At 37.7% G+C, this 14,073-nt stretch overlaps 1 protein-coding gene across 8 annotated transcripts in view; it reads right to left on the reverse strand.

Annotated features, from left to right (window-relative positions):
• The window catches only part of PCNX1 (pecanex 1), a 215,261-nt gene that overhangs the window by 151,969 nt on the left and 49,219 nt on the right, over positions 1-14,073 (reverse strand). For all 8 annotated transcript variants that reach the window (XR_002724629.3, XR_002724630.2, XM_023182929.2 and 5 more), the window contains exons 3-5: positions 12,938-13,043; positions 7,217-7,262; positions 6,186-6,275 (exon numbers count right to left, since the gene is read on the reverse strand). Coding sequence is in view for 6 of the 8 variants with exons in the window: in XM_023182929.2 (XP_023038697.1) it covers positions 6,186-6,275; positions 7,217-7,262; positions 12,938-13,043 (242 nt within the window). In the remaining 2 variants the exon portion in view is untranslated. The remainder of the gene's footprint in view (positions 1-6,185; positions 6,276-7,216; positions 7,263-12,937; positions 13,044-14,073) is intronic.

Below are 14,073 nucleotides of genomic sequence, written 5' to 3' on the forward strand. Positions count from 1 at the left end.
AATAATTTCATACAGGCACAAAAAAACAATTTCAAAGATTATGTAATAATATGAGAAAATAATTCAGTGAAAAAGGTAGCACTGGTCAAGTGCAGTGGCTCATGCCTGTAATCCTAGTACTTTGGGAGGCCAAGGCGGATGGATCATGAGGTCAGGAATTCGAGATCAGCCTGGCCAACATGGTGAAACTCCGTCTCTACTAAAAACAGAAAAATTAGCCGGGTATGGTGGTGGGCGCCTGTAATCCCAGCTACTTGAGAGGGTGAAGCAGGAGAATTGCTTGAACCCGGGAGGCAAAGGTTGCAGTGAGTTGAGATTTCACCACTGCACTCCAACCTGGGCAGCAGAGCAAGACTCCGTCTCAAAAAAAAAAAAAAATCCAGTTCCGTAAGTTTAAATGAATGCTAATGGAATACGTGCGTATATTTTTATAAATGTGAAAAGTGATATACCACAGTTAGCCATAAAAAGAAGTAACATCCTGATTCATGCCAGAATAAGGTAAGTGAAAGAAGCCAGAGACGTTAAAAAAAAACACATATAATTGCGTTTAAATGAAATGTCCAGAATAGGCAAATTCATAGAAACAGAAAGTAAACTGGAGATTGTCAGGGGCTGCTTGAAGAGGAAATGGGGAGTGTAATGGGTGCAGGTTTCTTTCTGGGGTAATGAAAATGTTCTTGATTTAGATAGTGGTGATGGATGCATAATATTCTAAAAACCACTGAACTATATCAAAGCAAAAAAATATGAAAAAAGTGATATGCAAAAAGAAACAAGTTTCTCAGTGGCAGAGGTATAAATTTTTTCTTCATACTTAACTGTATTTTCTAAAGGTAACATATATATTACTTTTATAAACAAAAATTGTACCTTCTTTCTCTCTCTGATCATCCCTATCAATTGATTATGGATAACAATCAATTATACAAACATGCTGTTATTTGTCTTACAACATCTTACAAAATCGAAATCCCTCCTTTATCTTTACTTCTCCTGCTTGCTATCATCTTTACAAAAATTCACTGAAAGAGTTGTCTATACTCATTGTCTGATTCTTCTCCTCTAATTCTCTCTTTGTATTCCAATTCAACTCCCCTAAGACTGTGCTTATCAAGGTCACCGACACCCTCTACACTGTTCAATCCAATGGTCAAGTCTCAGTCTTCACGTCACCTGACCTATCAGCAGCACGTGACGAAGGTGGCCAGTCCATTCTGCTCGATCACAGGGGGATAACAGTCTTGCTTTTCCTTTGATCTCACTAATTGTTCCTACTCAGTCTCCTGGACTTCTTAAACTAAAGAGGCACAGGGTTCAGATCTTAAAACTTTTCACTTTTTCTTTTCTTCTCTTCTTTTGAGACAGAGTCTTGCTCTGTCACTCAGGCTGGAGTGTAGTGGTGCAATCATGGCTCACTGCAGTCTTGATCTCCCAGGCTCAAGCAATCCTCCTGCCTCAGCCTCTCAAGTAGCTGGGCCACAGGTGCACAGCACCACACCCATGTAATTTTTTATAGTTTTTCTTAGAGACAGGGTTTCACCATGTTGCCCAGGCTGGTACTGAACTCCTGGCCTCAAGAGACCCTCCCACCTTGGCCTCTCAAAGTGCTGGGATTACAGGTGTGAGCATGGCACCTAGCTAGAACTTTTCACTTTTCTACCTATACTCCCTCTTTGTAAATCTCATCCAGTTCTCTATCCCTACGACAAACTAAAATTCAGAAATACCTTTAACTAGTTCCTCTATCTTCTACCCAGCCCTCATATTCACATGGGTACGGTCTAAAGTTCTGATCTTGGATAGGGAAGACATGAGCAAGAGGTAGGAAAACTGTAGATTATCTTAGAAGTGAAAAAGTTGAAGATACACCCCAATATCCTGTTTTCCCCCAGTCATCCTGAATCAGGTGACAAAATGAGTGTCAACTAATCAACTAACTGTTAACCAACTAACTAAAGGCCATTGTCCTATAAATCCAAACCACAGGAGTAAGAGTCCCAAATGGTATTAAAGCCAGCATGAACATTTGCCACTAGGTGGCGCCAAACCATAACTAGGAAAAGGGATTTGGATCAAGAAGTCAGGCCACATAAACCCCAAGCAGCTAACAAGTATGCTTGCCCTGATACTTCATCAACTTCATAATACCCAACCCCTTAACTGATATGACTGATTTTTGTTGTTGTTTTTATTTATCCACTGACAACTCCTGAATCTAAAACCCCCAACCCAGACCTCTTACCTGAAATCTGAACCTATCTACTCATTGATGCGTACAGGTCTAACAGCACCTGATATGCCCTGAACTGAACCCCCTAACTTACCCTCCATGTTCTTCCCACCCCGAATCTGCTCCTCCTCAGTCTTCCCCCCTTCAGGTGGCAGGCCTCCATCCTCCCTGATGCTTAACTCAAAAGCCTTTGAGTCATCCATGACCACTACTTCTCTCACACAGTATATCCAAATCCATAACCTATCTTTTTAGTATCTTCCACACACACAGTCAGGCTACTTCTCACTACTCTGATCTGTGCTCTGGATTGTTGCAATCATCTGCTAAGTGAGCTCCTGCTTCAACTTTTGCCCCTTTTAATATATTCCTCAAAATAGGAGCCAGAGTGATTCTACTAAAATGAAATACAACCCTTTAGCAGTTCCTCATCTCACTCAGAATTAAAATTAGCACATTTAAGATGGCTTACAAAACTCCATACTGTTTGGTCCTTCACTTACTCTGAGCCAGCCACAATATTTCTCAAACTTGACAGGCATGCTCGCGCTTTGGGGCTTTGCCCTTGTTGTTCCCTCTGCGTGGAGGGGGCCCCTCCCCTCAGATATCCTGAGAGCTCACTTCCTCCTTCTTCAGGTCTTTGCTCTCAGAGAGGCTTGCCCTCAACTACTCTGTTTAAAATTAAAATTTCCCTAGTCCCCACCAATCCCTATCTTCTGTCTCTACTTACTACAGTATATGTTGATTTCTACCAGTATGATTCCATATTAATAGTATGGAAGCCACATGAGAGTGGAACTTTTTGTCTTTTTGTTCACTGATTTACTTCCAGTACTTAAAACAGTGCCAATAGTACTCAACAACATTTTTTTAATGTTAAACATATGGAAAAATGTTGCATGATAAAAGCAAGTTTTAAAACTATATGAAAGTAGTATAGTATAGATTTTAAAAAGCCTAATTCAAAACCAGATTTGAATTATAGGACTGTCACTTTGTAGCTGTGTGACTTTGAGCAAGTTTCTTATAACTTCTCTCTAAGCAATAACATGTTCATCTGTAAAGTGAGAATAATAACAGTACCAACTTCAAACGTTTATAGTGAAGATTAACTGGGTAAATGCATATAAAATGCTTAGAAGAGGACTTAAACCAGGGGTTGACAAACTAAGCCCCATGAAGCCAAATCCAGCCCTCAAACTTGTTTCTGTAAACCAAATTTTAGGCTGGCACAGCCATGCCCACTATTTATGTATTGTTTATGACTCCTTTCACTCTATAGTGGCAAAGTTGAGTAGCTGAGTAGCAAGAGAGACCACATGGCCTACAAAGCTATTTGGTCCTTCACAGAAAAGTATGCCGACCCCAAACTTGACCAATAGTATGCACCCAGTGAATGCTAGACATCATTGTCTATGTTAATATATAGTTGCAAGGGTAGATCTGTGTGTATATAATTCCCAACCTACCAGACTATTAAAATCTTATTTGCATATGGTACTTTCCAGATATAAAATAAGATATATAATCCCTAAATGCAAGGGCACCAACCCCTCTAAGATTATTATCTAGTTGTTGAGACACTGTGATGGTCTCATATTATAGAAAAGGCTATTGTACTTCTCAAAGAAATTGATATTGACTGATTGATTGGCTGACTGATTGAGAGAGAGAGAAAGGGTCTCCCTCTGTTGCCCAGGCTGGAGTGCAGTGGCACTATCACAGCTTACTGCTACCTCAGCCTCCCGGGATCAAGAGATCCTCCCACCTCAGCCTCCCAAGTAGCTGAGACTATAGGCACACACCATCATGCCTGGCTAAATTTTATTATTATTTTTTGTAGAGACAGGCATCTCACTATGTTACCCAGGCTGGATTCAAACTCCTGGACTCAATGTACGTACCTATGTATGTGTGTGGGTTTATTTATTTGAGTGTCACCCAGGCTGGAGTGCAGTCACACAATCTCGGCTCACTACAACCTCTGCCTCTCAGGTTCAAGCAATTCTCGTGCCTCAGCCTCCTGAGTAGCTAGGATTACAGGTGTGTACCACTACTACCCTGGATAATTTTTGTATTTTTAGTAGAGACAGGGTTTTGCCATGTTGCCCAGGCTGGTCTCAAACTCCACCCACCTCAGCCTCCCAAAGTGCTGGGATTACAGGCATGAGCCACTGTGCCCCGCCCACACAGTACACATAAAGGTCTTTTCGGTTTTAGGAATGAGGTATAGGGTTAGATAGGAGAGTCCACAGAAGCAAAGAAACAATGAGAGGGTACAGTAATTCAAAAGAAGGAGAGAGTTACAATAATAAACTTAAAATTCCAACAGTAACAAAACATGCTTGTAAGAAATGAACCTGGGAAAAACATTAAATGAATGGGCAAATGTCATAATTTAGTTATCCGTTTGTAGCCTCATAAACAAGTTTCATAATTAAGAATAAAAAATTTGTCAGCCTGTCTGCCCATCAAACATCACCCGTAGGTTAATAAAAATAACAGGGTTATAACATGGTGGCAATAGTGAGAAAAGTTTCTAACCTAGTTCTGATTCAGGTTCTGATTACAAAACTTTGGAAAATCTCCATTACAAAATGGGGATGACATATCTGTTGCTTTATGTTTGAAAATTAGAAATTAAACTTGAAAATGTGAGTTTAAAAAGACTCAATAAAATTCAAAATATTCATTTACAATTGAGTTGAAGAAAAAAATCAAAAATAGCCAAAATTTCTTTAACAATCTGGAAGGTACCATGCTGGTAATAGATGCACGGTTTCGCAGTAGGTCCAACAGCAAGTTATTTCTCTATGATATGGTTTGGCTATTTGTCCCCCTCCAAATTTCATGTGGATCACCAATGTTAGACATGGGGCGTGGTGGGAGGTGTTTGAGTCATGAGGGTGGATCCTTCATGAATGGCTTGTTGCCACCTCTGCGGTAATGAGTGAATTCTCAGTTTATTAGTTCACACAAGAGCTGATTGTTTAACAAAGCACGCCTGGCACCCCTCCCCTCTCTCTTCTCGTCCTCTCTCACCATGTGACATGCCAGCTCCCCTTCCCCTTCCACCATGATTGGAAGCTTCCTGAGGTTCTCACCAGAAGCAGATGCTGGCACCATGCTTCTTGTACAGCCTGAAGAACCGTAAGCCAAATATACCTCTTTTCTTTTTTTTTTTTTTTTTGAGACGGAGTCTCGCTCTGTCGCCCAGGCTGGAGTGCAGTGGCCGGATCTCAGCTCACTGCAAGCTCCGCCTCACGGGTTTACGCCATTCTCCTGCCTCAGCCTCCCGAGTAGCTGGGACTACAGGCGCCCGCCACCTCGCCCAGCTAGTTTTTGTATTTTTAGTAGAGACGGGGTTTCACCGTGTTAGCCAGGATAGTCTCGATCTCCTGACCTCGTGATCCGCCCGTCTCGGCCTCCCAAAGTGCTGGGATTACAGGCTTGAGCCACCGCGCCCGGCCCCTCTTTTCTTTACAAGTTACCCAGTCTCAGGTATTTCTTTATAGCAATGCACATGAACTAAGACACTACATCAAAACTTATTGCTGTTTTTGCAGTTGGCAGGAGATGAAGCAGCTGGCATTTAGAGATTGTACCAAAGGAAAGTAACAGTTTTACATACCAGGTTATCCCTAAGCTGGGCTACTTGGTCTGATCAACTAAAAGAATAGCAGATTCTTATCTCCTATCTCATATTCACTCTGGGGCATATGCTCATAGAATATCTCTCTCCATATTTATCTGGCAGAACATGTATAACTGAGTTCCAGTAAGCTAAAAGCCTGTATAACTCTGTATTACTACTATCCCAGTAACATTTTATGTTTCCTTAAATACTATATTAAATTGTTATAAACTCCTGCCAGATTGTACACAGCATATTCTACAAATTAACTCTGGTCACCACAGTATATGACATCATGGTAAAGTGTAATGGTCTTACCTTGTTCTTCACTTCCTTCCTTACAAAGACTAGAACTTTGGCCCAGACTTAAACTGATATCATCAGAAGTCTTAGCAGTGTCTGTATCTCCTACAAAGTTAAGAGAAACATGTGAGGACCTTATATTAACGGTAAGGCTGTAGTGTGGCACAACCAAGGAAGTATTAATACATCAAGGAGTACTGATGTCTATCAACTAAAGCAGTTTTTGTGTATCAAAGGTTACAATAATGGAAGATGCACTGAACTAACAGGAAGTATCATGGACTATCAGAGCACTTAATTATTCTCACAGAACTACAAACCAAACAATATAACATGGAAAGCTTCAAAATGTAAACTAATAAAACTATTTATTTAAAAACAAGTGATTTTAAAAAGGAACGCAAATTACATAACTCAAACCAATATGAATTTCCTTCCCAGGGAAAATTAGTAACCTAAAAAACTGTAGGGTAAAAACAATATGAATTATCTGAATAGATAAAACAACAGAAAATAACTTACTTTTTTTGTTGTTGTTTCATTTGTGCCCACATTCAAAGGTTTCACATCAAATTATTTAGTTTTCCATGAACCCCACTAAAACCCACAAAAGTGTTTTCCCTCTAAGGCAAGGAAGTTTCTTATAGATCAAAACTTATGTAATTCATGCAATGTAATGTAAGTGGTCACTTTTGTGAAATTTGGATGATGAAAGAGAACACAATTTAAGTCAAGCAACCTTTATTAAGATAAATAATTTTATATACAAAATAATTTCAAGAATGATTTTTTTCATTACATTTGAATGTACAGTACTGTTACCTTCACTACAACCAAAATGAAAGGCAAAGTCAGAGGCAACTTTCAAGTTAGATCACATCTACCTTTAATAGTCAAGCAACTTTTAATAAGATAGATAATTTTATCTATAAAATAATTTCAAGAATGATTTTTTCATTACATTTGAATGTATAATACTGTTATCTTCACTACAACCAAAATGAAAGGGAAAGTCAGGGTCAACTTTTAAGTTAGATCACACCTACCTTTAATAGTTGCTGCTGTTCCAAGACGTGAGGAACCAGATCCAATCTGAAAACATGACATGAAGTTAGTAAAACTAATTAAAATGCTAGCTATGTCATTATCAATACAGACTAGCAAGATTATCAAACAAAATTATATGACCAAAACATGTTATTGGTTACTTTTATCACCATTAAAAGATACTTGTTGGACAAGCTCTATTGGAGCCACTTAACCTGTTGCCTGTGGCACAGGCTTCATGTGTCTTACCGATGTGCAGAGCTACCCAGTCCCTCTGTGTGCTCAGGACTGATGGAGCCCCCCTCAAGAGCCAGATCCTCCAATCTCAAGCAACTCATGTCATACAACTATCATTTTTATACTACATCATGACATGTTCATGTTATAAACAAAAGCAAAACCAGGCTTTATGTCTACCTGAAATACATTTAGACTTCTTAGGGTATAAAAGGAAGGTTTGGCAGACAAACATTAACATATGCTACCAAGTGCAACATTAAGTCTTAACATCAAATTGTTAGTGTATCATTATGTACCTTCTTTAGTTGGAGACAAAAAGTAAGTACTTCTTTATAGACAGAACATTAAAAAATAAATCAATAAAAGCCTAAGGCATCCATGAAAAAGGAATTTTTAGCACAAACTATAAGGAGAAAATTAAAACCTGATTGTTGAGCTTTTAGTGCTTATATTCAAGATAGTTTAACACTTCCCTAAAATTTCACAGCCATTATTTATTATACTACCATGAAAATAATATAAATAAGTACTACAAATTCCACATTAAGGAAATCAAAGATAACATAACAGTTACTAAATCAACAAGTCTCAGCAACTCTTCCTATAACTCATTTTCATGGATTCTAAGAAGAAAACAGTCAAGCAAAGTTAGCATTGTAAAATAAACTTGAGAACATTCATATAATACTTTATACTTCACCAAGTCTTCCTCTTCATTGGTTTGATTTAGTTAGGTGTATATCACAAGAAATACACTCAAAATATAGGTTAATGTTGACTTTGAAGGGGCATGAGGGCCTTTCTTGATCTGGATGGCAACTGAATGGGTGCACACAGATGTAAAAATTTACTTAGCTGTACACTGAAGGTATGTACTATGCTGTATAAGTTATATACCAGTGAAAAAGAAAATAAAAATAAGCATACATATATAGGTTGAAACTACAAATAAACTCTTGAGTTAGCCAATAAAAAATAAGCTTTGTAATAATTTTGAACTATTTTATTAAGCTTGGTTCTTCTAGTTTTTCCTAATTTCTGCTTTCAATTAGCCATAAAAGACATTGCAATTTGCCAGCAAGAAAAAACCAAAACAGCATTTTATCACAAAAGTAAGTTTCATTCTTACACCTGCTACATAAGTTAGAGAATTAACATACGCTATTTTTCTACTAGAATTAAACATAACTTCCTAGACAGAAATTTAAAAACAAACAAGAAAACAAAAACACCATTTTATGCATACCCATCTAGGAATTTAAACTTAAAAAAAAAATTTAATATGGATATGGTAGTCATTTGCTCAGAAGCTCACAAAGTATTCCCTTTCTCCTTCTTTAACAATCTCCCTATTTTGTTCCAAAATTGGTCATACACCTTCTGATATATGGAAGTGGGCCCAGTCCCCAGTCTAGAGGTAGGTATATGAACTAGTTCTGGTGAATGAACGTGTGGGAGAATGTGCTGGAGGGCTTCAGGAAAACGTCTTTGTGTGTCTGAGAAGAAAGTGATCAAGGAAAATCTCTGTCCCACACTACTCTTTGCTTCTTAACTTTTCAAACAGGGTCTTGATTGAAGCTTCTGTGCTCATCCTGCAACCCTGAGGAAAAAAGCCTAGAGAACTGCAGAGATGCCAATCCAGAGGCCTAACATTAGGCTGCTGAATAAATGTCACACAATCACCTCCAGATTTAGGTGAAAAACAACTATTTCTTTAAGTCACTATTAGTTGAGTATTCTACTACTTGCTGACAAAAACATTCTTAACAGGTAAAACAGAGTAGTTACATTTTATTCTTCATACTTTTCTGCATTAATTCCCCTCAAAATATCTAAGAATCATGACTATTTACATGTGAAACAACAGGGCGTCCAGAATATAAACTATAGTACATCCAAATGCAATGCATTCCCCAAAATGTCACTGTAGAAAAACACTTAATGATATTAATGTTCATGATACAATCAATTATGACATTATGGATTATTTTAATTTTCCTGTTTACCCTCACTTGTTAAATTTCCTAAAAATGAAAATTTAAAAATTAAGAAAAAATAGTATATTTCTACACTTGGGGGTGAAGTTTTTTATTTAAGTGCTTTGCATAAACTAAAATATTCCACTGTTTCTTCTCTATGACAAGTGCCGTAGGAAGGATTATGGATACCAGGGAAGAAAGGTCACTTCTAACTAGAGAGCATATCAGGCAAGGCCACCTCCACCAAGAAGCGATGCCTGTCTCTCCAGCTGGAAACAATTATTTTATCCTATGAAATCATTAGCTCTTCTTCTGTACCATTCCTACAGCAATTTTTACTTTGTTTTTTTTTTATGTTGTTGTTGTTGTTGTTTTGTTTTGTTTTGTTTGAGACAGAGTCTCACTCTGTTGCCCAGGCTGAGTGCAGTGGTGCCATCTCAGCTCACTGCAACCTCCACCTCCCAAGTTCAAGCTATTCTCCTGCCTTGGCCTCCTGGGTAGCTGGGACTACGGGTGCATGCCACCAGGCCCAGCTAATTTTTTGTATTTTTAGTAGACACAGGGTTTCACCATATTAGCCAGGCTGGTCTTGATCTCCTGACCTCGTGATCCACCTGCCTCGGCCACCCAAAGTGCTGGGATGACAGGCATGAGTCACCACGCCTGGCCCCTTGGTAACATATATCACTTCTTTATCTTTGGTTACTTATATCACATCTACTATAAGATCACAATCTCTTTCAGTATAAGACCCACTCCCCAACCCACACTAAGTAGAATGCCTTGAATACTATTGGGCACTAAAATATTTGAAGGTAGAAAAGTGACAAAAGGAAAGAGAAGGAGGTAAGGAGAGGAATAAAGGTGATAAGAAAGAATGGAAATGGAGGGTAGAAGATGAAAGGGAAAAAGGCAGAGGTGAAGGAAAGAATGGTAACAATGACTGCAATGTAGCTACTATGGTCAGCGGGTTCACGGTTTAGTACACAAGAAATTTACATAAAATACGATAATGTGTAGCAGTATCTTACACATTATATAATAAAATACATACAAGAAACAACAGTATGTCTATAATGGTAATATCTCCAGCAATATGCACAAAGTCAGACTCTACCTCCTCACTTCAGCTTCTCTAAAGGGTAAGAATAATTATGTCACCATTTATTTTGTCATAAACATTATAAAATGAAAACACTAAAATCCAAGTAGCACAATAACTTCCAATATTTGCCCATTTTTATTAAAAAGTTATTATTTTAAGAAAAAGGTATGCTGTGTGTTTAACAACATGCACACATGCTTTAATCACAGTCAATAAGGGACCCCCTCCCTAAAACAAACAGGCAAGTTCCAACAGACAGGATGCCAAGGTCACAGGATCCAAAAGTGCCTGGCCATTGCTGGTCCTTCCATATGTCCTATTACAAAAAGGAAAAAAGGTCTCCAAAAGATGACTGGAGAAATCTAGGCTTACTTTCTGGGGGTCTGATATTACCTACATTTGTCAATAAGAAGAAAGCCCAGGGTTAATTAAGAATACAAAACATGCAGCCATATTCAAGAATTGAGTTATTTCATTCTATAAAAAGAAACTGAGAGAAACACAAGGCCAACAACAAAAAAAAAACAGGATCAAGGATAGTAACCCTTGTCTTCAAAAAGGCATTGTAAAATTTGTAACAAAAAGTATCAATCTAAGGCTGAGCATGGTGGCTCACATTTGTAATCCCAGCACTTTGTAATCCCAGATCACCTGAGGTCAGGAGTTCGAGGCAGTCTGGCCAACATGGTGAACCCTGTCTCTACTAAAAATGCAAAAAAATTAGCCAGGTGTGGTGGCAGACACCTGTAATCCCAGCTACTTGGGAGGCTGAGGCACGAGAACGGCTTGAACCTGGGAAACGGAGGTTGCAGTGAGCCAAGATTGTGCCACTGCACTCCAGCCTGGATGACAGAGCAAGATTCTATCTCAGAAAAAAAAAAAGTATCAATCTAATTAATATGTCATAGCTCTTTTCACAGTCTTTAAACAACAACAACAAAAACTCTGATATCTCCCATTCCATGAGTTTGTTATGGAAGGAAGACAAATTTAAGAACCTACATGTTCTGTACTATAATCGATCACAACCAAAACTGTTACCTTCAACAGTTTAGTCATTCACTTTAAATCATGAACATGGTAATCAAATAGAGTCAAATCTTCTATCAAAATATATTAGAAAACAAGACCCTGTAAGATTTTGATTCATATAGTGTTTTTCATAACATTGTTCTTAGGGCTTCCAATGCAGAAGAGTAGACAGGACAGAGTTGGCAGAATTATGTCTGCTATTTACTCATTTGTTAAATGAGAAGCTAAGTCTGATCTACCTCTAATGTTTTATTACCTAGACACATAAAGATAATTAGCAATCATTAATTTAAAGTCAACTGTACACAAGGCAGTATATAAGACAGAAGAAAAAAAAAGAGGAAAATCTACTCTGTAGAGCCTTATAAAGTGCCATATAAATAATTACTCCATCTGCAAGAGAAAGGGTCAACACCATAAGGTGTTTGAAAATCTTGAGAAATGTGGGATAGTTACAAGAAGTTAGTTAGACCAGAAAATAAGGATGACTAAGTCTCTCTCTAGAACAGAAAGGCAGGAGAAAAGAGAAGAATGGTTCCAACCCGCAAGCTATGTCGTATGATAACAGGAAGACTGGAGTGAGAAGTAAGGTCTAGTCCAGACCCTGATATAAATCAGCTATTTCTTTTTCTATGTAATGAAAGGACTGACATAACAACCACTAAAACCTATAGTTATGTAAAGGTCTGCTATGAGAAGACCATGAACGCTTCCAACACAGTGCAGAGAATTTTACTCTACCCAATGAAATCATCTGCTGAGAAGAACAGCAGGAGTGGGACTGGGACTTTGATTAGTATCCAGGTATTTAGGATGAATAAGAGAACTAGAGCAGCAAAGGTCCAGCCAAGTTTTGAAGTAATACTTCAAGAGTTACCATTCTAAGTTAAAAGTTACATAGTAGAAAGACATTAAAAATGGTAAAAGCAAATTTGTATTTTACTTTTAGGCTTACCATTCAACATCTTGAACACTGACAGATTTTCAGCATTTACTTTTATTTTTTCTTTTGGCCACGTTTAAACCGGGGGTAACCACAGACTTCTACACCTCTCCAATACAGATGATGTGAAGGTAAATAAAACAGTGCAAGCTAGAAGCTAAATTTCCTAAGGGTATTCACAACCGTTATAATCAAAACTACACACCCAAAGATGAGTCTGTGGTAATGCTCAACAAATATGTAATTAATCAATGTGAAAAGTAACTTAAAAAGAATATTAATAAAAGATGTTAAATAAACAATTTAAAAATATTAATCAGAAAGACATGACAAAACATTAACCAACTTAAAGACATGAGAATAACGGAGCCCACCATCTGGAGGAGGGAAAAAGGCAAAATAAAACAGCACAGGTTCCTACCTGGTTGCTTGGATCTAGACCAGCATAAGAATTTCTGGAACTACAACCAACTGGGGGTGTGGCCTCTCGGATAAACTCAGACATTTCAATCCCTCCGCCAGGATCACTGTGGAGAAAAAAATGAGAAAAAGAGTAACTGTCATTATTTTGACTCCAATGCTTTTCCTTTGTTAATTTTTTAAGTCATACTTTTTTCTACAAAACTAAGAGATCTGATTTTTAATCAAGCAAATAGCAAAAAAGGTAAACAATGGTCATTCTTCATTTACAAGTCTGATAATTGGAACTATTTTATCACCACATCGCTACTTGAAAATACATAAAACTCTCTTATTCCAAACTGTCTACATCCAATCCAACATTAGAAACTGGCATTAATTACAATTATAGCATACTAAATATGTTATGATATATGCTATCAAACCACTCTCGCAAAGAAATGATTGCCAGTTGCTTCCCAAGGGCAAAGAGAAATTGTTCAATTGTAAACACAGGATGGAATCAGATATTACATTAATGACTCCCCGCAAGATCAGTCCGAATGAGCTGCATGATACAGTGATGAACACACAAGAGAACAGTCGCCCTGGTCAAGCTATTTGTATTTGTATTCTTCAAGTAAACAGAATTTAACTAGAATACTAACTTGTTTTACAGAACTGGAAACCTAAGATTTTAGATCTATACATGTTCAGAAGGCCAAGGTTAAAAAAGGAAAGTGATGCCACGTAGTAATGACATAGAAAGACAAAAGAGAGAAAAGTACTACGTTCAAAGCACTGGAGAAGCCCAAACACAGTACTTACAGATAACAGTAACCCAGACTTACAGGGAAAACCACACGCCAAATTTCACAAAACTTAGAAAATGCTACATAAGGTTCCTCAGGAAGACAACTCTTAGCATAAGTCATAATACTACTTTTTGCCCAGAGTTTTTTACTCATTCTACCTGGTATAAACAGAGTAAGTAGTCAATAATTTTTTTTTTTTTTTTTTTTTTGCTATTATCTGGATAAAAGTTACAATATATGTGTTGGATATTACAGAGGATGTATCTTGCTATCTGGCATCCAATTCAACTTTCTGATTATAAAAAAAAAAAGCAACACCAAATTCTTCAGGTAAACCACCTCA

The sequence above is a fragment of the Piliocolobus tephrosceles genome, chromosome 6, assembly GCF_002776525.5.
Source record: "Piliocolobus tephrosceles isolate RC106 chromosome 6, ASM277652v3, whole genome shotgun sequence".
In the NCBI taxonomy this organism is placed as follows: Eukaryota; Metazoa; Chordata; class Mammalia; order Primates; family Cercopithecidae; genus Piliocolobus; species Piliocolobus tephrosceles.